At 43.3% G+C, this 27,205-nt stretch overlaps 4 protein-coding genes across 4 annotated transcripts; 3 read left to right on the top strand and 1 right to left on the bottom strand.

Annotated features, from left to right (window-relative positions):
• The first annotated feature begins 2,776 nt into the window (after window positions 1–2,776).
• Window positions 2,777–3,604, top strand: LOC137589677 (serine/threonine-protein kinase pim-1-like). Its single transcript, XM_068307539.1, has one exon. The coding sequence runs from the start codon at window positions 2,777–2,779 to the stop codon at window positions 3,602–3,604; it is 828 nt and encodes a 275-aa protein (XP_068163640.1).
• A 1,612-nt stretch (window positions 3,605–5,216) lies between these two features.
• LOC137589197 (piwi-like protein 1) lies at window positions 5,217–18,348 on the bottom strand. The gene is made up of 21 exons (XM_068306768.1): window positions 18,157–18,348; window positions 12,320–12,401; window positions 10,534–10,648; window positions 10,294–10,422; window positions 9,978–10,192; window positions 9,770–9,891; window positions 9,606–9,686; window positions 8,496–8,693; window positions 8,307–8,415; window positions 8,103–8,226; window positions 7,901–8,018; window positions 7,679–7,793; window positions 7,420–7,607; window positions 7,255–7,327; window positions 6,955–7,155; window positions 6,716–6,819; window positions 6,440–6,510; window positions 6,085–6,238; window positions 5,879–6,004; window positions 5,531–5,678; window positions 5,217–5,355 (listed from the first exon to the last, which is right to left on the bottom strand). The coding sequence occupies exons 2-21, from the start codon at window positions 12,386–12,388 to the stop codon at window positions 5,239–5,241; spliced, it is 2,577 nt and encodes an 858-aa protein (XP_068162869.1). The 5' UTR covers window positions 12,389–12,401; window positions 18,157–18,348; the 3' UTR covers window positions 5,217–5,238.
• On the top strand, window positions 16,619–17,473 carry LOC137589676 (serine/threonine-protein kinase pim-3-like). Its single transcript, XM_068307538.1, has one exon. The coding sequence runs from the start codon at window positions 16,619–16,621 to the stop codon at window positions 17,471–17,473; it is 855 nt and encodes a 284-aa protein (XP_068163639.1).
• Window positions 18,349–24,487: 6,139 nt separating the features above from the next.
• Window positions 24,488–25,315, top strand: LOC137589675 (serine/threonine-protein kinase pim-1-like). Its single transcript, XM_068307537.1, has one exon. The coding sequence runs from the start codon at window positions 24,488–24,490 to the stop codon at window positions 25,313–25,315; it is 828 nt and encodes a 275-aa protein (XP_068163638.1).
• The last annotated feature ends 1,890 nt before the right edge of the window (window positions 25,316–27,205 follow it).

The following is a 27,205-nucleotide window of genomic DNA, read 5'->3' as shown; positions in this document are numbered from 1 at the left end:
GACCCACACTGTAGGCAGCGTGTCGTCTGTGAGCCGTCAGTGGTGCAGGTTCTGGTTAATCTGTCTGTAGTCTGTCTGTGTTGGATCAGTGTGTCCTGGTGAATTCATAATGCCATCTAATCTGAGCAGAGAATATTCCTGTGAGCGATGAGCTCACACAGGCTCGACATTCCTGCAAGAAACAAAACAAAAATTTCCAAATATGCAGATGATTTTGGAAGTGTTCCCAGCATGACTCATCATTTATGACCACACAGATGAATGAGTCAGACAATCATATGACCGGAAAGAACACAGTCCGCTCTCTTTGCTCTGAGTTCATATGAACGGGTCTGAATGGACGGGGCGCCACCTGCAGGCAGGAGGCTGGAAAAACAGTTCAAAACGTAAAGGAATCAAAAACTGCTCAATTCTGTTGTCTGTGGCAACGCTCAAAGACTGCACAAGTCCAGCCCACATGTTCCAATACATTTATAGGAATAAAACCTGTAATCCTTATAAACTCTGCCTAAGCCTGTTCTAATTTTTGGAATGTGGGTTATTCAGTCGGTTTAACAAATTTATTCCCAGGTTGCAGACTGTAATTTCATCTGTGCTGTATGTCGTGCATACGTGGTACAATTGAAAATAAAGTTGACTATGTTTTTTCAAATATAAATGGGTCTTCTCTGCTGTCCAGGCACCCATTGTTTTTCATCATACACAATATTCGGAAATTTCCATATTAATTTAAGAAATATTGTACATTATTTCATATCATAGCATTAAATATTAATCAATAATGTAGAAAAACAAATCTGCTTTTGTTAAATTGTTATTAATAATTTTTTGTTTGTGCTGTAACGCAAATAATAAACGAGATGAAGCTACTTGATTTCTGCTCAGGATTTGGTGTTTAATTCTTATTAAAATGAGAGTCGGAGGCTTTTAAAGTCATATTTGTCGGCTTTTTCAATATTTATTTCAGATGCGAAAAACAATGAGCCAAAGTTGCACATGAAGCTGTCAGATAGCGTCACAATGTTAAAGTGTTTCCACAATTTTTATTTTTATCATAAAATTTTTTTTTAAAACATAATTGCCTGACGTAGTATTAAATATTTCCTCATAGTCCTTCGTTTCTGGTCTGAATTATGAGATTATTTTTTTAATTCGGACCCAGCGGGTCCCAAACCGGTTCGTTTTCCAGACAACGGCTGAGTCCATAACGCTGCTGCAGCCGGTGACGTCACAAAGACCCTAACTTCAAAGCCAAACCGCCTCAGGTATCAACACCTGTGTAACGTTACTGAGACAGACCCTCACAGTTACACTACAGTCAGCACCGAGATCCGAGCAGCACTCAACTTGTTTCTGTCATCGATCTGCAGCCATGAAAGGTAAATCCACCAACATTTAATTCCACCCGTGGAAAACTGTTATTCAGTGTTTAATCAAGAAAAAATAGAAACACACGGAGAAAATTCACGTTTGTGGTTCATCATATCAGAGGTGACTTCAGGGATTCGAATCATTATCAAAAAATTTGGATTACAAGTATTGCAAAATGAAATTTGAAAATTGATGATCTCTAATTACATCCCATGAAGCGATGATGTCAGTGTTCGTGTGTTCGTCCTTCCATCCATTAAATATCTTTTATCTTTCTATCTGTTGCAGATAGAAAGATAAAACAAAAAGCACAATCCTCGGGCAACAAAGGGGATGAAAATGAGATGATGACCTTGACCTTGAGAAAACTAGGTCAAGGTCAAATTTCAACTTTTGTTCATTTTTTGCACATATCTTAGGAACCGGATGAGATAGAAAAACGAACCAAAAGGCGTTACATTCAGGGAGGCAAAAGGATAAAAATGAGATCAGAACATTGACCTTGAAAAACTAGGTCAAGGTCAAATTTTTACTTTTATACCATTTTCGGAACACCTCTCTGATACCTGATGAGATTTAATCACAAAACGAAAAGCAACATATTCAGGAAGCCAGAGGCACAAAAATGTGATGGTGACCTTCACCTTTGGAAAATTAGGTCAATGTCATACTCGATAGAACATTATAGAAATCATTGCTGAAAGTAAGGAACATTATGAAAGTCGGTAAAATTTTGAATTCAGGGATGTCGCAGTCTCTGACTGCCTTGTTTAATTTGTCTTTGTCAGCAGTGTCTGTATATTAATAATATACATATTATATAATTGTAATGAGATTTCTACAATGTCTCTGACAGTTTTTAAGCGTTTTTGGAGATTCACAGCTGACTACAGACTTCAGCCTCAGCCTCTTCATCAATGGAAGACCTCTGATGACCTCAGAGACCCCACAAAGATTCAGGGGGCTGAACAACAGACGGGTTTATTTTCAAGTAAGTCTCTGGAAATTTAATCCACTACTGTCTATAACAGGAGCATCACAGTTTGCGAACTTTTGCAAACAAGACAATGAAAAGTTTGTCTTCCTTTCTAACATGAAGTAGAAGTAGCTCAGAATTCCACTTCAGTACAATACATAAGACAAACCTGCTGTCAACTTAAACCAGTAGTTGTAAAATTAAATTTATAATGTATTTTAAAAACATTTAATTTCTATTTAAATATTTAGTTGCTGCTTTCCTGTGGTTTAACGTAATTTAAAAGCTTTAAATTACATAGTAGAATAGTAACATTGTAATCAGGGAGTGAAGGTACTAACTCAGTGTTTTCTGATGCCAATGACAGGACTAAGAACGTTCCTGAGGAAGAAAATCCATACCAGGAGACGTGGGTCTCAATCTCAGTCCATGGAGACACAGGAGCCGGACAAGAAAATCAGTCCAGTGAAAAAGAAGAAGCAGTTTGAGGATAAATATTGTCAACTGTACCGACTCGGTGATGGAGGCCAGGGATCTGTGTACATGGGTTACAGGAAGGAAGATTTTGTCCACGTAGCGATCAAGCACATTCCCCAGACCCTTGTTTTCCGTGAAGACGACGACAGGAGCAAGATGCCTCTTGAAGTGCTTTTCATGAAGATGAGTCAACAAGCAGGAGGATCGGTTGGCCAGTCAGCATCCATTTCCCTCCTGGACCACTACGACCTGGAGGAGGAGCTCATCATCGTCATGGAATGTCCATTTCCAGCGGTTGACCTCTTGAATTACAGTAAGTCCAGAGGAGGTACTTTGGAGGAAGAGGAGGCCAGACTCTTCTTCAAGCAGCTGGTGGAAGCTGTCAGAGAACTTGATGGCAACAAGATTTTCCATGCAGACATCAAAATGGAAAATATCTTGGTTGACATCAGCAGCGGTGTTCCACGTTTGAGGATAATTGACTTTGGTCTAAGCATGTTTATCAATGACGGGGACACAATCGAAGGTATATATCGTGGAACCCCTTCCTATTACCCACCAGAGTGGTCCTGGAGTTCAGTGTACAGTAGCAGGCCTGTTACTGTGTGGCAGATCGGAGTGGTTCTCTATAACATGCTGCACCAACACTTTTTGAAGAGCCTCTGCATCAGTCAGAAGTTGTCTCCAAACTGCCAAAACGTGTTGGGTCTGTGTCTGGCTGAGGACCCTCAGCAGCGTCCCACTCTGGAGCAGCTCCTGAGTCATTCCTGGCTGGAATGAACCATAAGTCAACCCCCTGCTGGCCCATCGTCCCTGAGCGAAACTGAATCAGTGCCTGTATCTTTTCTTGTATATAACATGTGTATTTGTTTAGTAAATCTTTTGTCAATAAATTTGTGTGATAATTTTGTGTCCGAGTTCATGTTTTATGTCAGCACAAATACTACATGAGGGATGTTAAAAGCTGATTCAGTAATTTTGGTTGCATGTCATAAAATGATTCAAAGTAGGTTATCATGTCACTCATGAATAATGGGAGAATGAAATCAGGAAGCACACGAACACAAGTACAGCCCACCGTAATGATGGAACTGAAGTGGCTTTTCACTCTGATATAAACCACAAAGGAAAACCACCATGGACCCTGACAGTAAAGGAAAACGTTTCCAGGTGCTGAAAAGTGAAAATGTGTAACTAGCATCACTGCCCACTAGATGGCGCTTCAAGCTAAATCTGAACAGAAAGGTTTAAACTGGTGAAGTATCTGCGCCCTAGATGAGGGAGTTTATTGAAGTAAAAAAATATTTCCAATCCTTTCTAACTTTCTAACAGGGACAAAGCGAAAGGTAGGTTTTTTTTTGTGTTGGCTATGTCAGTCAGAGAAGGTACTCTGATCAGATCTCACCTGTAGATGGAGGCCCCGCCTCCGCGATTCATGTCAAATTAAGTTGAATAAAAACAAACCTTTTGGAGGCCATGCCCAGCAGCAAACTGTCGCCATGGAGATGCACAAAAACAATTGCGTGTAAAATGACATAAATCCTCTTGAGTGGTGAGACTGACTCGTATTTCAAGCTCGAGTCATTTTTTGTGGTCTCCGTCTCCAGTCACTGAGGACAGAAGTTCTGCTCGCTGTGAAGATCCAGAAAGTTCTGCAGATGGTGAGTTTAAAACGACTGTGGTCCGGACACAGGTTCCACCTGAGAACAGGGTCCATGAAGGTTCCACGGTTTCTGGATTCAGACTGAAAAGTAAACAGATCGGAACCTTTGACCCAGAACCAGCTGATCCGGGTCATAACCTCTTCCCCAGTAGTGACCAGTGATAAAGAAAGCTACCTCAGCCCCGCCCCTCCACCCACCTGACATTTAGCCCGGCCAATCAGTCATCCCTGTCTCAGCAAACATGTCCACCTTCATGCTGGTCTGTGAATGTACCGCCCACTGAACACCAGTGTGTGTGTGTGTTTGTGTGTGTGTGTGTGAACCAACCTTCGTCACACCCTGAGGGGTTGTGTGAGTTCTCAGCCTGTTGACTGTTCTTTGTGTGTGCAATATTTTCTAAAATATCGAAATAAATTTGATATTATCTATCAGTTGCGTGACTTTTTTTTAGTCCCGTTCAGGAATCACAAACATTTAAGGGACTTAAAACCTTTTGAATCCGGTGACCAATCAGAACCAGGCATCAACATCTGGATGCAACGCTGAAGCTAACTAAACGTTAGCAGGACAGCTGTCAGAAACAACTTCTTCACACAGATCTTTATGCTGCTGGAACTCTATTTGTCTTTTTAAAGAAGGAAAACAGGACTGAACAAAACCCTGAACAAAAATACTTGAGCGCCCCTAACCCTAAATTGCCAGCGAGAACAGCCGGCAGCAGGAACGTGGGTATTGGGTTTGCGCCGGTCCTCACAGATAGAAGAGGAGGTCATCCAGCTTCATGTTGGGCTCCCTGTGGAGGCTCTGGCCCACCAGGAAGGCCAGCTTGTGGGCGTACTGGCAGGGAGCCGGCACCCGGATCACCCCCTAAAGCACCAGAGGGAACAGGTCAGAACCCCAGACCTCGGTGACCTCTGCTAAGGGGTCAGGTCAGGACCAGGGTTTGTTCTGGTCATGTGATCAAAATCAGTTTACAAACATCAGCCACTTCCAACTGATAGAGACTGGTTAGCTTAGCGTGCGTTGGCCTCCACTGACTCACCTGCCAGTTGTAATAGAGGTGACACAGCTTGTATGTGAGGCGCTGCATGTAGTCGGGCTTCAGCCCGCTGGAGTCGTACACCACGTTGTAGTGGGTGGGGGACACGCTCCCCATCCGGACCGCCTGGCTCACGATGTAGAAGTCGTACCTGTGAACCAGGACACGGTTAGCCGCCAGTAGCAGCTACTAGCCTGAGCGGCTGAACGACTTCCCACAGATCTGATGGTTCTGGTCTGGTTCAGTCCAGATTCTGTGACTCTCCCTGGACCTGAAACAAGACATTGAACCTGCCTCCTCCCACAGCACGATTCTAACTCTTGCTAATGACTGAACAGATGCTAAACGCACCACTCTGGACGGGTGACCTCCGTGTCCACGACGGTGCCGGGGGGCGGGTTCATCACCTTTCCGTGCATGTGGTCGAAGAACCTGCTGCTGATGCGCTTTGTCACCACCACCACGCTCAGTTTGGGCCTGCAAAGAGGCGGAGTTAGGTGAGTAAGCGTCACGCTAGGATGGCCCCATTCAACTGTCACCATGGAAACCACACTCACACATAGTCCTGCCCCATGGACCTGATGGACTCCTGGATCTGGGCCACCTCGTGGCTGACCACGCTCCCCAGCTGTCCGTCCCCGACCCCGTCCCGGTACACGATGATGCGCGCCGGCAGACAGCCGTTGTACCTCAGGTAGTCGTCCAGCGCCCCTGGAGCAAACACACGCAGCTGATTGGTCATCTGAGAGGCCCCTCCCACACACGTGTGACTTCAATGCTTTCATCTTTGTGGACTCTGAATGATTTGTGACCACTTGTTTGTCTAGTGTCTTAAATCTGGTTTTTACAGTGTGAACGTTCAAACCGGTTCTAACTCAACGCCACTAGAACCACAGAAGGAAAAGTTTTCACCCCTCAAGGCCATCTTCAGTCCATCCATGATCTCTTGACCTTTGTGCTGAAGCACACACTTGGAGTACCACCTGAAAGACAAAGGAAAACGTAGCTTAGCATCGAAAGCATGCTACCTGTGTGAGCTAAAGCTGATTGACACCAGAACAGGCCGTACCATCATTCCATTATAACGTTGTCTATAACGTTATGTCCCGTTATAGATCGGTTATAGGTCCTGATTGAATGCCAGCCCCTGTCCCCGTTCACTAACAGGCTGCAAACACGAGGACTCACCGGCTCATGGTCGAGTTCAGGCTAGCCACCAGAGCGCCGATCGAGCGACTCCCGGCCTGCTTGTCGTGGTAGCAGTCGATGCCGACGATCATCAGGTGTTTGAGCTGCGCAGACGGAAGAAAAACACAAATAGTCTTCAGATTCCATGTCTGCCAACCTTGACCTAACCTCTGACTCCTCCACCACAGTAGGGGCCCCAAGACAAATCGGCCCCGGCTTCATTCGGTGATCAAACTCACAGGGATCTCCACGCTCCATAGCTCTCCTCCCATCTTGCAGGCAATCTGCAGGATGATCTTGGTGGCGACGGTCATCAGACTCCCAGGGCGGCTCAGGGTCCGGCCCACCACACACTGGCTGGGCATGGGGAAGTCCACACACAGGTGCTTCTTGACCATGTCGTACTTGTCCTTCCTGTTGTTGGGGAGGATGACCACCACCTGGCAAACACAAGCCGCCGCTCTCAAACACGTAACCAAGGCGACAACAAAGCGAAGAAGCAGCGAGGAGCGCTTTGTTTCCTGCGTTCAGACACGAACCATCTGAGTCTGGGGTTGCACGTTGCGCTGCAGGGATCTGAGGAGGGCATCGTGGGCATCCTGGTACTCCACCCTGGATCAGAAGGAACAAACCAATCAATGTATTGATCCAGCTGTTCAGGATCCACTGGATCACTGATCACACAGCGTCATGTCACGACTCGCATCACGGGTTTGTGAAGGCGGATCCCCAGCGGGCCAGACACCCTCAGGAGGGTGGTCAGCAGGTCCTGGGCTACGTTGGCATTCTGACGGGTGTAAAACACAACCCAGTCTTCCAGCGGTACGGGGTTGAGCAGAGGGACCCCCCTCATCTCTCTGGACCAGTCCGCTGCTCTCGGGTCGTAGTCGTACTAGAACACAACGATTTGATAAGAAGCCACGGATCCATTTAGTCAATCATACAAGCAGGAGGATTTCACACCGATCTCTGTCCCTGGAAGATCTTCTCCGCTGGGAGGACTCGACCCGTCAGACTGACCAGCTCCTTATCAAATCTGAGCCCCCACTTCTCCAACTCCACATTAGCCTGAGCGTCCCTGCGAACAGAGCCAGGACTTAAACCCGAGCTGGACATGACACCGCCTGCAGAGGAGCTGACCCGGGACAGCAGAACCCTGATATGTGATGAGGACACGTCTCCTACCGATGCACGTTGTTGACAAATCTGTTGAGGCGTCCCTCCCGCTGCTCTGGGTTCAGCCTGGTGTGGGCGGTCAGGTCCTTCATCACGTTGAAGTCTCCTCTCATCTTGTCAGTCAGTCCTGTCAGAAACAAGCGGGTTTCAGGTGAAGTGGAACCCGTACGGAGCCAATCTGTGTCCCACAACCTCTCCATCTGCTGCTCACCTGTTAAGTAGCACAGCTCTGGGATCAGCATGACAGTCGTGGGAGACTGGCTTCCTGGATCACGCCGCTTGATCCTGGTGACCAGCAGCACCTGGGTCAGGTCGGAGACGATGATTCCGTAATTCTGGGAGGAGGAAGCAGACGTGACCGTGAAGAACGCGAATATAGTGTGAGAGCATCCGGTTCTGTTGGGTTCTGTCTCACGTTCTTGTAGTAGTCAATGAAGGACACATCCTTGTCGGCCCGAGTGAAGGTGTTGATGGGGGTGTGATCCCAGGCGATGTCATCAATCCTGTAGGTTTTGTTGTTGTACCTGAATAATTGAGAAGAGTGAAAGGTCATGTGATCCGTGGACCTCTACATGCTGAGGGTAGGGGGGGTGTTAGGTCCTACTTGGTGAGAACAATCAGTCCAATGAGCTCCTTGGTGCAGACGTCTTGGAAGCGGTGGCTTCCACAAGACTGCCTCATGCTGATCATGAAGTCCAGGACGGTCTCGCTACGCAGAACCCGGTGGCTCACGTCGACACACATCATGATGGAGGACTCGTACTGCAGGATGGCGGTGGAGAACCCCGGCCAGATGGTCAGCCTGGAAACGACCGACACACAAGTTTAGACGGAACAACTCACCTGCAGCTTTTCACACAACAACAAGCGTCTATAACACATGTGTCAAACTCAAGGCTCGGGGGCCAAATGTGGCACCGCTGCATCATTTAATGTGGCCTGCAAGAGCATAAAAGGTCAGAGGCCATTTTAACTCTGACAAAAACATTTTGAACAAGGTTAATGTCCTAACTTGTGTTTGATGTCATTTTTCTTTATTTATTGGATAGTTTGATCCTTGATTGATGGAGTTCTGACATTTTTTCTATGCAACTGTAATGTTTGCAACATGAATAAGTAATAAATTCAGTTATTTAACATTAAGCTGTAGTTATTTTACATCTATGTCACATTACATTTAGTTACATCTGGTCCTAGCAGGACAGCTGTTATGCTGATGTGGCCCTCGGTGAAAATGAGTTTCACACCCCCGGTCTATAAGGATGACAGATGTAGCTCCAACACCCGGCACCAAGAAAAACCTTTTTCATCTTCCCTGAGGAAACCATCACGTTCACTCCGCTTCATTCAATCTCCATCCATGGATTCCAACACACAAAGTATCCATTGATCGTTTACAGACTCCAAAAAAACACTGAGTTTCATGGACAGGATTTATTTGGATTCCGCAACGCAAAAAACCCCGGGATGGTGATGAAGATCAGCCCGCTGCAAGAAAAACAGCATCTCCCCATCCTTCAACAGAACTACTGCTGCTAGCATGCTAGCTAGCATTAGAAAGGCAGCTGCTGCTTGGGACCAAAATCAGCAGCTTTCAGACTCCACTGACATCACTTCTAAAAATGTAACATGTTGAAAATCTGATTCTCCACGTGTCACCAGGAGCCACCAACATGGAAACATCCGGCTTCAGGCCAGAAACAGAAGAACATACTTGTGCTGTGGGATGTCCAGGGGGTCCCGGGGGTTGTAGTAGTTGCGTCCGATCTGCTGCATGTTGAGGATCTTCAGGATCCTGCAGGGATTATTAGAACATATGACATACGAACGTGCATCACCATGAATCCCCCACCAGTTCCTGAGGACCAGAAAACGCGCCTTTTGAAGATGAGGTTGTAAAACTGGATGCACACTGGAGACGATGGGGGGAGTTCAGAAACCAGGGTGATGGTTATCTCAACCTTTTCTCCTTCCCTGGTTTCGCTGCAGACAACCGTCTCCTAAACCCCAGGAAGGAAACCAGCAGAAGATTAAATCTGCTTCTGAAATTAAGTTTTCCAGTGACTTTATGAAATTTTCATTTAACCTTGTCTCGCAGCTTGTGGGGCAGAACAAGCATCGCTCCATCGAAGGTCCGCGCTGTGCCGAGCAACTCCTCGTGCTGGAAGAGGAGGGCGGCTCTCAGGCGACGGGCCTCCTTCATCGGATTGTAGGTCACGTGGTATTGGTACAGGACCCACTGCGGGCGGGACAGGATGCGGAAGAAGTTTGCGACCAACGGGATTGGCCGCCCGCTCCTTCCTGAAGAAGTTGACACACAATAGCAGAGAGAGATTTGCAATCACCTGCACTCGTTACAACGGCTGCGTGTGTAAGGAAAAATGTACATTAACGTGACACACCCGTCTTGGATTCCGCCACATGAGTCATCGTCCGTCTGGTTAAAATCCCAGAATCACTAAAATCCCGGCGGCGTCCTCCTCGTTCTCCCAGCTTCACCTGCTGGAACCCAGCTGAGATCTCGACCACAGCTGACAAACCAAGACTGAGGTTACAAACACGCTGCAGACATGTTTCAGTTGCTGGTCAGTCGAGCTGACCCATCGCTCCGGGTCAACTAGGATAATGAGACGTGACCACACCTTCTGAAGAGAACGGTCCCGGGCCTTTCTGCCGACCTCTACCAACTTGCACTGCTTCCTCATCTCCCCTCGGTGGGGCGGGGCAAGGTGCTGGGGCAGCTTCTCGGGTTTGGCTCTTTAACACAGGAAAAAGTTGGAAATGTGTAACAAAGTTTTTGGAATAAAAGAAGTGGTACTGATCCATTTTCAGTTCATCCTACATGCCCACTTAACTGTAAAATCTTTTATTACCAGCTCAAATGGAAATATTGTTCAACCAGAAATCTTCAATTTTAGTAAAAATATTACCGACGTAACGACTGTTTAATTGTCCTTTTAATTTCATTATTAAAAAGAAGTTCATTTAAAATAATGACAGCCTATCGCTATTGGCTTGTGGACCCTAATAAATCGGATCAAAAATATGAATAACTGTACACAAAAAACCTAACAACAATGTCAATTTACTCAATAAAAGTGGGAGGATCTGGGCCCTGTGTAAACCAATCAGACAGCAGCCTCATGTCACCTGCTGACAAAAGGTGAAATACGTTCAGACTTCTTTTCTCTGAGCCCCTAAACCAGGATAAATGGGGTAACACAACAATCCATTCTGTAAAATAAATGTTTGAATACCTGCACGGTTAGCGTGTGTTGCTCAAGTGAGTATTTTTCATTTCATGTTATATACCGTATTTATTCGAGTATAACACGCACACGTGTATAACGCGCATCCCTTATTTTCGATTAAAAATCGGTATAAAATTATTTTTTTCATGGCTCAGCATTGTAAGTGCCAAACATTGTTAAACACGTGCGTCCATTATAAAAATCATTTATTGACAACGTAAACTATGAACACAATACCGAAATAAAATTAACAATATTTACCTGTATTTAAAATCCTTCAAAGTCCGATTCATCATCAGATACACCAGCAATGCTTACCGGTAACTCACGTTTCAGTGTGGCTGAGGCGAGGAAAGGAAATGAAGAGACAAGGCGTAGCTAATAAAATGCTAATCAATAATCAAATATCATATGTCACAGCGGATAATAAGAATTCCCGGAAATGACACCATCCGACAAGGTCTGCTGATGAGGCATTTGATTATTGAATACCATTTCCTTAGATGCGCCTCGCCTCTGCAGGAGTAATGCGCATGAGCCATCATGAATTACCGGTATTTATTTTAGATCGCCCACGCAAATGATTTGGATACTGTTACTAAAAATCGACCATGGACGTTTTGTGGGTCGAGAGATGTGGTTGCATTCAATGTTTTGCGATTGTGGTCAGCGATATCTTCGACAAATAAGTCATTGCGCAAATAATACTGTATACTAATACATCTAAGCGTGTCACCCCAGTCCTCGTTTATAACGCGCACCCAAACTTTGAGTTCTTTTTTAGGTAGAAAATTTTGCGCGTTATACTCGAATAAATACGGTAATTAATTTATGACCATGTGTTTCTGTAGATTTTCTCCTCTAAATATCTGAAGCGCTAGTTTTCACTACTTACTATTAGATATGAATAAATCTGTTTAATTGCGTGGTTTATTTTATTTAGTATTTACATATCATTCAATGACAATGTGCTCTTGATGTAGGATTTTATTTTGACACGCATTTTATTTTGACACAGCCTGGAAACTGTTTCCTGTTGGTTCGCGCCGCGCTGAGACGTCTGAAGAAACTTTCTACCCTTAGAATAAACCTTTAAATAACACCGGACATTGTCTCAGAAGAGGAGAGTTAAAACAAAAGGTTAAAACCACAGGTCACAGCAACCGGAAGTCCTTACCGATCCCGGGGCCACTGCCTCCTGACCGCGTGCCCGGCCTCGTGCTCTGGCTCGTGCCCGACCAGTCATTTTCCTCAGCTAGCTTCAGAAGGGTTAAAAAACACATTTCACTATTTTTAGAAATATTACCAACAAATGAAGTAAATACGTGATCAGGAAAACTACACCGCCCCTCATCCTCACCAGTACGAAATAAAATCTAAATTAAAGTATCGTTTACTCTCGTTTAATTGGTCTAAACAAGATGGCGACTGTAAATGTAGGGTGTGGCTGTGCAATGCCGCTAGTAGCTAATGAGCCACTATTAGCATTAACATAAATTCAATACGTATACATTACTATAATATAACTCCACACAGAATATCCGACTTTCAAGGTAGGGGTTAAAATTACGATACTTTGCGATAGTCCTTAAACTGAACGAGCTAATTAAAATCAGATAACGGTAGAACGACAGTGTCCGAATTGGATAGCTGAGAGGGAGTTTTTTCCTTCAAATCGAAACATCGCGAACAAAGTAAATTTGCATAAAGGAATCATTATTTATCAAATTTTATGACGACTTTAATATTATGCTTACTTTAAATGTTGACTTCTGCTGGCAGTGAACTCTAGACATCACGTACGATGCGTGTCCACAGGTGTTCTGAGTACCACTACGGCAAATTAGTCACGGGCCTCATCACCGAGCGCATTGATACACTTCCTGTATCTCCCGAGACCCTCTAGTCAGCTCAATTCAGGCTGCGTTATGTGTTTGAAGAGCAGGTTGTTCATATTTAACTCAATAAAGAATAGCAATTTAGCAGTGATTGAGGAAAAAAAGTTTTCCAGAAAAGAGGCAGAACTACTTTTCGGAGCGCAGTGATCCGTGTGCTCGAAGGTAATTTACTATTCAGTCCGCTTTCTTTGCTCTGAGTTCATATGAACGGGTCTGAATGGACGGGGCGCCACCTGCAGGCAGGAGGCTGGAAAAACAGTTCAAAACGTAAAGGAATCAAAAACTGCTAAATTCTGTTGTCTGTGGCAACGCTCAAAGACTGCACAAGTCCAAACCACATGTTCCAATACATTTATAGGAATAAAACTTGTAAAATATGCCTTATCTGTTTGGGTTGTGGGTTATTCAGTCGGCTTAACAAATTTATTCCCAGGTTGCAGACTGTAATTTCATCTGTGCTGTATGTCGTGCATACATGGTACAATTGAAAATAAAGTTGACTATGTTTTTTCAAATATAAATGGGTCTTCTCTGCTGCAGGCACCCATTGTTTTTCATCATACATAATATTCGGAAAATTTCACATTAATTTAAGAAATATTGTACATTATTTCATATCATGGCATTAAATATTAATCAATAATGTAGAAAAACAAATCTGCTCTCACGCAATAGGATTTTGTCTATTTTTGTCTAATCTCCACACTTGTTTCTATGTGTGTTACACCTCAACACAAAACCTGCACACCGAACATTAATACAAGCTGACTGGACACTTTTCATGGGTTTAACTTCTCTGAAGGAGTTTAGTGTGAAAATCCTTCCTGACATTTCTAGACTGTAAACAACTCATTGTGTGGAAAATTGTTATTAATAATTTTTTGTTTGTGCTTTAACGCAAATAATAAACGAGATGAAGCTGCTTGATTTCTACTCAGAATTTGAAGGATCTGGTGTTTAATCCATATTAAAATGAGAGTCGGAGGCTTTTAAAGTCATATTTGTCGGCTTTTTAATATTTATTTCAGATGTGAAAAACAATGAGCCAAAGTTGCACATGAAGCTGTCAGATAGCGTCACAATGTTAAAGTGTTTCCACAATTTTTATTTTTATCATAAAAAATTTTTTTTAAACATAATTGCCTGATGTAGTATTAAATATTTCCTCATAGTCCTTCGTTTCTGGTCTGAATTATGAGATTATTTTTTTAATTCGGACCCAGCGGGTCCCAAACCGGTTCGTTTTCCAGACAACGGCTGAGTCCATAACGCTGCTGCAGCCGGTGACGTCACAAAGACCCTAACTTCAAAGCCAAACCGCCTCAGGTATCAACACCTGTGTAACGTTACTGAGACAGACCCTCACAGTTACACTACAGTCAGCACCGAGATCCGAGCAGCACTCAACTTGTTTCTGTCATCGATCTGCAGCCATGAAAGGTAAATCCACCAACATTTAATTCCACCCGTGGAAAACTGTTATTCAGTGTTTAATCAAGAAAAAATAGAAACACACGGAGCAAATTCACGTTTGTGGTTCATCATATCAGAGGTGACTTCAGGGATTCGAATCATTATCAAAAAATTATATTTTTATATTAGACAATATTAGAGATCTAATAACCTGCTGTAATCACAGGAACTGTCTTCAGTTCATTTTCTGTACCAAAGGAAAAAGGGTTATATTGGGGGTTTTTTTTAAACTGTTTTGTATTTTATTTTATTTTATTTTATTTTTTAAATAAATAAGATAAAGCTGATGAGCCATATATTGAGCAGCAGTATATTTCATGTCAAAAGGAGTACTACAAATGCAGTATTTGCTCTGAGGATGTTGATAGAGAAGTACAGAGAAGTCCACAATGACTACAATGTTTGCAGATGACATTGTGATCTGCAGTGAGAGCAGGGAACAGGTGGAGGAGAAGTAAATAATAATATTATTAATATAATACGATGTTTATGTTAAATAATATTTCAAAACTTAGTTAATAAACAAGTGATTTAGTTCATAACATAGTACAAAAACTAGGTAGTTTAGAACCTTATTTGTTCAAAACCTAATGGGTTAGTTAGTAAGTTAGTTATTTAGTTAGTCAGTTAATTGAGAAACTGGTTAGTTAAAATCCTAGTTAGTTGTTTAGTTTGACACCTTAGTTATTTTGTTCAAAAACTACTTTAAACCTAGCTTGTCAGTTTAAAACCTAGTTAATAATTATAATAATTTAACAGTGTAAACATAAACAATTGAATAAACTTAAATAATAATTAAATAATAACATCATTAACATAAATAACATGAATAACATGAATGCACTGTTTATTTTAAATAATAATTCATAACTTAGTGAGTTAGTTCAAAATCTAGTTTCAGGACACCGATGTTCAGATCTTGGACAGGGAAGATAAATGGTTTGAGAGAGGAGTGAAAGAGGCCATCTCTGAACGGGGGGGGGGGGGTCTGCGACATCACCTTTCTCCCATTTACAATCATGTCCTTTCAAAACTCCCAAAAAGATTGTCTCAACAGATTGACCCAGGTGATGGGTCTCATGCTCATGACCCTCATTAGCATACAAAGGTGTAAGTCACATCTCAGTGACCCCCTCTGACACCCCCACCAACAATCGTTGAGGAACCAGATGGGTTTCAATGACGGTCGTTGGAATGTGAATATCACTGACCACACCCCCCAGGGTTAATAATGTGGGACATGATCAGCCACCCTCTGAACTGAAGAAGTCTCTTGGATGAGAGACGAAACGTCTTCAAGAACTTTCTTAACGTCCAGTGGATCGACTCATGACCTGGATGACTGAGAACCTACACAGACCGTTTAAAACCTAGTTAGTTAGTTAGTTAGTTAGTTAGTTAGTTAGTTAGTTAGTTAGTTAGTTCAAAAACTAATTCATTTAAAGCCTATTAGTTAGTTTCTAGTTAGTTGTCTTTGTAGTCTGTGCCTGTATATTAATAATATATATATATGATATAATAGTAATGACATTTCTACAATGTCTCTGACAGTTTTTAAGCGTTTTTGGAGATTCACAGCTGACTACAGACTTCAGCCTCAGCCTCTTCATCAGTGGAAGACCTCTGATGACCTCAGAGACCCCACAAAGATTCAGGGGGCTGAACAACAGACGGGTTTATTTTCAAGTAAGTCTCTGGAAATTTAATCCACTACTGTCTATAACAGGAGCATCACAGCTTATGTGAACTTTTGCAAACAGGACAATGAAAAGTTAGTCTTCCTTTCTAACATGAAGTAGAAGTAGCTCAGAATTCCACTTCAGTACAATACATAAGACAAACCTGCTGTCAGCTTCAACCAGTAGTTATAAAATTAAATTTCTAATAGTATACTTATAATATATTTAATTTCTATTTAAATATTTAGTTGCTGCTTTCCTGTGGTTTAAGGTAATTTAAAAGCTTTAAATTACATAGTAGAATAGTAACATTGTAATCAGGTAGTGAAGGTACTAACTCAGTGTTTTCTGATGCCAATGACAGGACTAAGAACGTTCCTGAGGAAGAAAATCCATACCAGGAGACGTGGGTCTCAATCTCAGTCCATGGAGACACAGGAGCCGGACAAGAAAATCAGTCCAGTGAAGAAGAAGAAGAAGAATCAGTTTGAGGATAAATATTGCCAACTGTACCGACTCGGTGATGGAGGCCATGGATCTGTGTACGTGGGTTACAGGAAAAAAGATTTTCTCCGCGTAGCGATCAAGCACATTCCCCAGGCCTTCGTTTTCCGTGAAGACAACGACAGGAGCAAGATGCCTCTTGAAGTGCTTGTCATGATGAAGATGAGTCAACAAGCAGGAGGATCGGTTGGCCAGTCAGCATCCATTTCCCTCCTGGACCACTACGACCTGGAGGAGGAGCTCATCATCGTCATGGAATGTCCATTTCCAGCGGTTGACCTCTTGAATTACAGGAAGTCCAGAGGAGGTACTTTGGAGGAAGAGGAGGCCAGACTCTTCTTCAAGCAGCTGGTGGAAGCTGTCAGAGAACTTGATGCCAACAAGATTTTCCATGCAGACATCAAAATGGAAAATATCTTGGTTGACATCAGCAGCGGTGTTCCACGTTTGAGGATAATTGACTTTGGTCTAAGCATGTTTATCAACGACGGGGACACAATTGAAGATATATTTCCTGGAGCTCCATGCTATGACCCACCAGAGTGGTACTGGAGTTCAGTGTACAGCAGTAGGCCTGTTACTGTGTGGCAGATGGGAGTGGTTCTCCATGACATGCTGCACAGAGACTTTAATACAACGTTTTTCTTGGAGAATGGCCTCCGTATCAGTCAGGAGTTGTCTCCAAACTGCCAAAACGTGTTGCGTCTGTGTCTGGCTGAGGACCCTCAGCAGCGTCCCACTCTGGAGCAGCTCCTGAGTCATTCCTGGCTGGAATGAACCATAAGTCAACCCCCTGCTGGCCCATTGTCCCTGAGCGAAACTGAATCAGTGCCTGTATCTTTTCTTGTATATAACATGTGTATTTGTTTAGTAAATCTTTTGTCAATAAATTTGTGTGATAATTTTGTGTCCGAGTTCATGTTTTATATCAGCACAAATACTACATGAGGGATGTTAAAAGCTGATTCAGTAATTTTGGTTGCATGTCATAAAATGATTCAAAGTAGGTTATCATTTGTCACTCATGAATAATGGGAGAATGAAATCAGGAAGCACACGAACACAAGTACAGCCCACCGTAATGATGGAACTGAAGTGGCTTTTCACTCTGATATAAACCACAAAGGAAAACCACCATGGACCCTGACAGTAAAGGAAAACGTTCCCAGGTGTTGAAAAGTGAAAATGTGTAACTAGCATCACTGCCCACTAGATGGCGCTTCAAGCTAAATCTGAAAAGAAAGGTTTAAACTGGTGAAGTATCTGCGCCCTAGATGAGGGAGTTTACTTTAAGTAAAAAAATATTTCCAATCCTTTCTAACTTTCTAACAGGGACAAAGCGAAAGCTTTTTTTTTGTGTTGGCTATGTCAGTCAGAGAAGGTACTCTGATCAGATCTCACCTGTAGATGGAGGCCCCGCCTCCGCGATTCATGTCAAATTAAGTTGAATAAAAACAAACCTTTTGGAGGCCACGCCCAGCAGCAAACTGTCGCCATGGAGATGCACAAAAACAATTGCGTGTAAAATGACATAAATCCTCTTGAGTGGTGAGACTGACTCGTATTTCATGCTCGAGTCATTTTTTCTGGTCTCCGTCTCCAGTCACTGAGGACAGAAGTTCTGCTCGCTGTGAAGATCCAGAAAGTTCTGCAGACGGTCAGTTTAAAACGACTGTGGTCCGGACACAGGTTCCGCCTGAGAACAGGGTCCATGAGGGTTCCACGGTTTCTGGATTCAGACTGAAAAGTAAACAGATCGGAACCTTTGACCCAGAACCAGCTGATCTGGGTCATAACCTCTTCCCCAGTAGTGACCAGTGATAAAGAAAGCTACCTCAGCCCCGCCCCTCCACCCACCTGACATTTAGCCCGGCCAATCAGTCATCCCTGTCTCAGCAAACATGTCCACCTTCATGCTGGTCTGTGAATGTACCGCCCACTGAACACCAGTGTGTGTGTGTGTGTGTGTGTGTGAACCAACCTTCGTCACACCCTGAGGGGTTGTGTGAGTTCTCAGCCTGTTGACTGTTCGTGTGTGTGCAATATTTTCTAAAATATCTAAATAAATTTGATATCTATCAGTTGCGTGACTTTTTTTTAGTCCCGTTCAGGAATCACAAACATTTAAGGGACTTAAAACCTTTTGAATCCGGTGACCAATCAAAACCAGGCATCAACATCTGGACGCAACGCTGAAGCTAACTAAACGTTAGCAGGACAGCTGTCAGAAACAACTTCTTCACACAGATCTTTATGCTGCTGGAACTCTATTTGTCTTTTTAAAGAAGGAAAACAGGACTGAACAAAACCCTGAACAAAAATACTTGAGCGCCCCTAACCCTAAATTGCCAGCGAGAACAGCCGGAACGTGGGTATTGGGTTTGCGCCGGTCCTCACAGATAGAAGAGGAGGTCATCCAGCTTCATGTTGGGCTCCCTGTGGAGGCTCTGGCCCACCAGGAAGGCCAGCTTGTGGGCGTACTGGCAGGGAGCCGGCACCCGGATCACCCCCTAAAGCACCAGAGGGAACAGGTCAGAACCCCAGACCTCAGTGACCTCTGCTAAGGGGTCAGGTCAGGACCAGGGTTTGTTCTGGTCATGTGATCAAAATCAGTTTACAACAAATGCCACTTCCGACTGATAGAGACTGGTTAGCTTGTGTTTCATGACAAGTTCACAACACTGGACCCACTGTGGCACGTCAGACACCTGGGTGAGGTCATCACTGTTAATATGTAGAATCAGTTCAAGCTCTCCAAAGTGGAATGGTTACCACTGATACTTACACAGGTAAAGTCAGATTCTGCAGCACTGACCTCAGCTGAGTTCCTGTTTGTCCAGGATGGGGTCCAGATGCTCGCTATCCAGAGAACTTCATACAGGATGCACAGCTTCTGCACTGGAATGGTCCGTTCAAACCGTGGAATTACCCGGCTGTTCACCTGGATCTGTGGGAGAAGTGGTTCATCCCAGACCCCTCCAAAAAGTTTTCATTGGTACGACCTTTGATCGACCACTGACAACTTTGGAACCTACCATGTTAGACCCACTGGGGATATGAAGCGTGTGAGGGGCAAGACTTTCTTAAACAATAATAAATTATGTAACAAAATATTAATTTTTCATTCACTACAGGAGAATGTTCTTGAGAAGTTGTCGGACAAACTGCTTGAGAAACCATTTGTGCTGTTTGTCAGGTCAATTCAGGAACTGCGACCCTTTCTGTTGTAGCAGATAAAGCCACCACATTTGTACTTGTATGAATGTGCTCCAAGTGAAAAAAACTCCCATCTAGACACATAGACACAAAACTCAAAAGTATTCTGACATGCAAGATTAAACGTGTTTGCACACTGATGTATTTAGTCTGGTTTATTGAGTTGATCAACTGTCTTATTCTTTAGATATAAGTCAAACTTGTCAATTAAATTGTGAATAAACATTTCCACTTACATTCTGTTGCCTACACACCAGATTACCACAGCAAGGTAATGTCTCTACTCAGCGACAGCAGCACTGATGAGACCCTGAAGCACGACCCAACCAGCAGCTACAAAAACAACGTTGTGGAATGCCTACAAATGGAGGAAACTATAAACCACCTGCTATACCATTGCCTGTACCCTGGGGAAGCCATTCCATGCATATATGGGCTCCACAAAATCATAAAGAAGGAGACCCTTCTGCATCACATACGACATCGCCAAGCATGTTGCCACCATCTTGGCCCCATTCGTAAGGAAGAACCACTACCAAATACAGAACTCCATGGACATTGTGGAAAAGGTGAGAGGACTGAGATTGGATACAGATGAGACCATGGCGTCCTATGACGTCACCTCCCTGTTCACATGTGTTCATGCAATGGAGGCAGTGGAAGCAGTAAGGCAACGGCTTTCACAGGACAACACCCTCAGCGACAGGACAAACTTCAACCCTGACCAGATCTGCCAACTTCTGGACCTCTACCTAAACAGCAACTTTTTCCAGTACAGAGGGAGCTTCTATAGGCAGAAACACGGATGTGCCATGGGCTCTCAGGTGTCTCCTGTTGTGTCCAATCTGTACATGGAAGAAGTGGAACACATGGCCCTGACCTCGTTCAAAGGAGCAACACCAAGCCACTGGTTCCGGTACATGGACGACACAAGAGCAAAATCCACGAGGTGCAACCTTTCACATCAACTCGGTGGACAGCAACATCAAAGATGACGGAAGTGTGAGTGTTGGGGTATACAGGACTCCAACACAAACAGACCAACACCTGTTTTTTGACTCTCACCATCCATTGGGGCACCAGCTTGGCGCCATCAGGACACTGACAAACAGGCCTGACAAGTCACCAACCAGTACCCAAGACCAGGTGAAAGAACAGGATATCCTGACTGGACCTTTGTGAAGGCTCACAGAAGATCCAGAAGAATAACACAGTGAGGACAGAAGAGAAGGAGAGCAGGCGTAACGGTACAGTGATCCCATGTGTGTCTGGAGTGTCTGAAAAACTGAGGAAGATTTTTGACAAACACCAGATTCTTGTGTATTTTAAGCGTTTTTGGAAACGCTGCCCCTTCATCCAGTGCTGTCCACCCTCCTGTGTGGTGTGGTCCAGGAATCTATTTTCTTACAGTTAGAATCAGGAAATCCACTCAATTTATGCCATTCAGGAGACTTTGACAATATTGACAGGCATTTTTCATCATTTTTGTCAGTATCTTGATTCATCCGTCAACTTTATGTTCCGCTGATCATGTTAAAAGGAGGCTGGAGAGTTTGGAGCAGGCTGGGCAGGAGGAGTATGGCCTGGACAAGTTGGCAGTTTGTCGTACATGAAGAACAACCAGTCACACTTACATTTATGCCTCTGGGCAAATAAAAGACACCAGTTCATCTTTACACGTGTTTTTGTGGTGACAGGAAGCTGGAGAGATCCGACACCAAACTCTACCTGGAGAAGGTTTTTATAGAGACAGAATTATGTTTTAACACTGTTTTATTTTAATTAGTTAACAGGAGAACCAGTGTGTCTTAATGGAGGCGTGAGTTCTACAGTGTTATTTAGTTTACAGTGAATTAGTAAGAGTTTCTGCCCCCTCCACAGGCAGTAAAGACTGCAGTGAAATGTCCTGTTTGGAGATGAAGTGATGTTTGTGTTGTGGTTCAGTGACTTCACAGCTGGATGTTCACTGACGCGGAGCTGGACAGACAGAACCTGGACAGACAGACAGATGAAGCTGCTGCTCAGTTCTGTCAGACCTTCACCTTCATATGATTGTCTGACTCATATGACCGGAAAGAACACAGTCCGCTCTGTTTCCTCTGAGTTCATATGAACGGGTCTGAATGGACGGGGCGCCACCTGCAGGCAGGAGGCTGGAAAAACAGTTCAAAACGTAAAGGAATCAAAAACTGCTCAATTCTGTTGCCTGTGGCAACGCTCAAAGACTGCACAAGTCCAGACCACATGTTCCAATACATTTATAGGAATAAAACCTGTAATCCTTATAAACTCTGCCTAAGCCTGTTCTAATTTTTGGAATGTGGGTTATTCAGTCGGTTTAACAAATTTATTCCCAGGTTGCAGACTGTAATTTCATCTGTGCTGTATGTCGTGCATACATGGTACAATTGAAAATAAAGTTGACTATGTTTTTTCAAATATAAATGGGTCTTCTCTGCTGTCCAGGCACCCATTGTTTTTCATCATACAAAATATTCGGAAATTTCCATATTAATTTAAGAAATATTGTACATTATTTCATATCATAGCATTAAATATTAATCAATAATGTAGAAAAACAAATCTGCTTTTGTTAAATTGTTATTAATAATTTTTTGTTTGTGCTGTAACGCAAATAATAAACGAGATGAAGCTGCTTGATTTCTACTCAGGATTTGGTGTTTAATTCTTATTAAAATGAGAGTCAGAGGCTTTTAAAGTCATATTTGTCGGCTTTTTAATATTTATTTCAGATGCGAAAAACAATGAGCCAAAGTTGCACATGAAGCTGTCAGATAGCGTCACAATGTTAAAGTGTTTCCACAATTTTTATTTTTATTATAATTAATTTTTTTTAATCATAATTGCCTGATGTAGTATTAAATATTTCCTCATAGTCCTTCGTTTCTGGTCTGAATTATGAGATTATTTTTTTTAATTCGGACCCAGCGGGTCCCAAACCGGTTCGTTTTCCGGACAACGGCTGAGTCCATAACGCTGCTGCAGCCGGTGACGTCACAAAGACCCTAACTTCAAAGCCAAACCGCCTCAGGTATCAACACCTGTGTAACGTTACTGAGACAGACCCTCACAGTTACACTACAGTCAGCACCGAGATCCGAGCAGCACTCAACTTGTTTCTGTCATCGATCTGCAGCCATGAAAGGTAAATCCACCAACATTTAATTCCACCCGTGGAAAACTGTTATTCAGTGTTTAATCAAGAAAAAATAGAAACACACGGAGAAAATTCACGTTTGTGGTTCATCATATCAGAGATGACTTCAGGGATTCGAATCATTATCAAAAAATTTGGATTACAAGTATTGCAAAATGAAATTTGAAAATTGATGATCTCTAATTACATCCCATGAAGCGATGATGTCAGTGTTTGTGTGTCCGTCCTTCCATCCATTAAATATCTTTTATCTTTCTATCTGTTGCAGATAGAAAGATAAAACAAAAAGCACAATCCTCGGGCAACAAAGGGGATGAAAATGAGATGATGACCTTGACCTTGAGAAAACTAGGTCAAGGTCAAATTTCAACTTTTGTTCATTTTTTGCACATATCTTAGGAACCGGATGAGATAGAAAAACGAACCAAAAGGCGTTACATTCAGGGAGGCAAAAGGATAAAAATGAGATCAGAACATTGACCTTGAAAAACTAGGTCAAGGTCAAATTTTTACTTTTATACCATTTTCGGAACACCTCTCTGATACCTGATGAGATATAATCACAAAACGAAAAGCAACATATTTAGGAAGCCAGAGGCACAAAAATGTGATGATGACCTTCACCTTTGGAAAATTAGGTCAATGTCATACTCGATAGAACAATATAGAAGAATATAGAAGTCATTGCTGAAAGTAAGGAACATTATGAAAGTAAGTCAGGGTAAAATTTTGAATTCAGGGATGTCGCAGTCTCTGACTGCCTTGTTTAATTTGTCTTTGTCAGCAGTGTCTGTATATTAATAATATACATATTATATAATTGTAATGAGATTTCTACAATGTCTCCGACAGTTTTTAAGCGTTTTTGGAGATTCACAGCTGACTACAGACTTCAGCCTCTTCATCAGTGGAAGACCTCTGATGACCTCAGAGACCCCACAAAGATTCAGGGGGCTGAACAACAGACGGGTTTATTTTCAAGTAAGTCTCTGGAAATTTAATCCACTACTGTCTATAACAGGAGCATCACAGTTTATGTGAACTTTTGCAAACAAGACAACAAAAAGTTAGTCTTCCTTTCTAACATGAAGTAGAAGTAGCTCAGAATTCCACTTCAGTACAATACATAAGACAAACCTGCTGTCAGCTTAAACCAGTAGTTGTAAAATTAAATTTATAATATATTTTAAAAACATTTAATTTCTATTTAAATATTTAGTTGCTGCTTTCCTGTGGTTTAACGTAATTTAAAAGCTTTAAATTACATAGTAGAATAGTAACATTGTAATCAGGTAGTGAAGGTACTAACTCAGTGTTTTCTGATGCCAATGACAGGACTAAGAACGTTCCTGAGGAAGAAAATCCATACCAGGAGACGTGGGTCTCAATCTCAGTCCATGGAGACACAGGAGCCGGACAAGAAAATCAGTCCAGCGAAGAAGAAGAAGCAGTTTGAGGATAAATATTGTCAACTGTACCGACTCGGTGATGGAGGCCAGGGATCTGTGTACATGGGTTACAGGAAGGAAGATTTTGTCCACGTAGCGATCAAGCACATTCCCCAGACCCTTGTTTTCCGTGAAGACGACGACAGGAGCAAGATGCCTCTTGAAGTGCTTTTCATGAAGATGAGTCAACGAGCAGGAGGATCGGTTAGCCAGTCAGCATCCATTTCCCTCCTGGACCACTACGACCTGGAGGAGGAGCTCATCATCGTCATGGAATGTCCATTTCCAGCGGTTGACCTCTTGAATTACAGTAAATCCAGAGGAGGTATTTTGGAGGAAGAGGAGGCCAGACTCTTCTTCAAGCAGCTGGTGGAAGCTGTCAGAGAACTTGATGCCAACAAGATTTTCCATGCAGACATCAAAATGGAAAATATCTTGGTTGACATCAGCAGCGGTGTTCCACGTTTGAGGATAATTGACTTTGGTCTAAGCATGTTTATCAATGACGGGGACACAATCGAAGGTATATATCGTGGAACCCCTTCCTATTACCCACCAGAGTGGTCCTGGAGTTCAGTGTACAGTAGCAGGCCTGTTACTGTGTGGCAGATGGGAGTGGTTCTCTATAACATGCTGCACCAACACTTTTTGAAGAGCCTCTGCATCAGTCAGAAGTTGTCTCCAAACTGCCAAAACGTGTTGCGTCTGTGTCTGGCTGAGGACCCTCAGCAGCGTCCCACTCTGGAGCAGCTCCTGAGTCATTCCTGGCTGGAATGAACCATAAGTCAACCCCCTGCTGGCCCATCGTCCCTGAGCGAAACTGAATCACTGCCTGTATCTTTTCTTGTATATAACATGTGTATTTGTTTAGTAAATCTTTTGTCAATAAATTTGTGTGATAATTTTGTGTCCGAGTTCATGTTTTATGTCAGCACAAATACTACATGAGGGATGTTAAAAGCTGATTCAGTAATTTTGGTTGCATGTCATAAAATGATTCGAACAAAGTAGGTTATCATTTGTCACTCATGAATAATGGGAGAATGAAATCAGGAAGCACACGAACACAAGTACAGCCCACCGTAATGATGGAACTGAAGTGGCTTTTCACTCTGATATAAACCACAAAGGAAAACCACCATGGACCCTGACAGTAAAGGGATAACGTTCCCAGGTGTTGAAAAGTGAAAATGTGTAATTAGCATCACTGCCCACTAGATGGCGCTTCAAGCTAAATCTGAAAAGAAAGGTTTAAACTGGTGAAGTATCTGCGCCCTAGATGAGGGAGTTTATTACTTGAAGTAAAAAAATATTTCCAATCCTTTCTAACTTTCTAACAGGGACAAAGCGAAAGGTGTTTTTTTTGTGTTGGCTATGTCAGTCAGAGAAGGTACTCTGATCAGATCTCACCTGTAGATGGAGGCCCCGCCTCCGCGATTCATGTCAAATTAAGTTGAATAAAAACAAACCTTTTGGAGGCCACGCCCAGCAGCAAACTGTCGCCATGGAGACACAAAAACAATTGCGTGTAAAATGACATAAATTCTCGAGTGGTGAGACTGACTCGTATTTCAAGCTCGAGTCATTTTTTCTGGTCTCCGTCTCCAGTCACTGAGGACAGAAGTTCTGCTCGCTGTGAAGATCCAGAAAGTTCTGCAGACGGTGAGTTTAAAACGACTGTGGTCCGGACACAGGTTCCGCCTGAGAACAGGGTCCATGAAGGTTCCACGGTTTCTGGATTCAGACTGAAAAGTAAAGAGATCGGAACCTTTGACCCAGAACCAGCTGATCCGGGTCATAACCTCTTCCCCAGTAGTGACCAGTGATAAAGAAAGCTACCTCAGCCCCGCCCCTCCACCCACCTGACATTTAGCCCGGCCAATCAGTCATCCCTGTCTCAGCAAACATGTCCACATTCATGCTGGTCTGTGAATGTACCGCCCACTGAACACCAGTGTGTGTGTGTGTGTGTGTGTGTGAACCAACCTTCGTCACACCCTGAGGGGTTGTGTGAGTTCTCAGCCTGTTGACTGTTCTTTGTGTGTGCAATATTTTCTAAAATATCTAAATAAATTTGATATCTATCAGTTGCGTGACTTTTTTTTAGTCCCGTTCAGGAATCACAAACATTTAAGGGACTTAAAACCTTTTGAATCCGGTGACCAATCAAAACCAGGCATCAACATCTGGACGCAACGCTGAAGCTAACTAAACGTTAGCAGGACAGCTGTCAGAAACAACTTCTTCACACAGATCTTTATGCTGCTGGAACTCTATTTGTCTTTTTAAAGAAGGAAAACAGGACTGAACAAAACCCTGAACAAAAATACTTGAGCGCCCCTAACCCTAAATTGCCAGCGAGAACAGCCGGCAGCAGGAACGTGGGTATTGGGTTTGCGCCGGTCCTCACAGATAGAAGAGGAGGTCATCCAGCTTCATGTTGGGCTCCCTGTGGAGGCTCTGGCCCACCAGGAAGGCCAGCTTGTGGGCGTACTGGCAGGGAGCCGGCACCCGGATCACCCCCTAAAGCACCAGAGGGAACAGGTCAGAACCCCAGACCTCGGTGACCTCTGCTAAGGGGTCAGGTCAGGACCAGGGTTTGTTCTGGTCATGTGATCAAAATCAGTTTACAAACATCAGCCACTTCCGACTGATAGAGACTGGTTA

Source organism: Antennarius striatus, chromosome 22 (genome assembly GCF_040054535.1).
Source record: "Antennarius striatus isolate MH-2024 chromosome 22, ASM4005453v1, whole genome shotgun sequence".
In the NCBI taxonomy this organism is placed as follows: Eukaryota; Metazoa; Chordata; class Actinopteri; order Lophiiformes; family Antennariidae; genus Antennarius; species Antennarius striatus.
The sequence above is the reverse complement of the archived record's forward strand: the minus strand, read 5'-3'. Positions and strand labels throughout refer to the sequence as shown.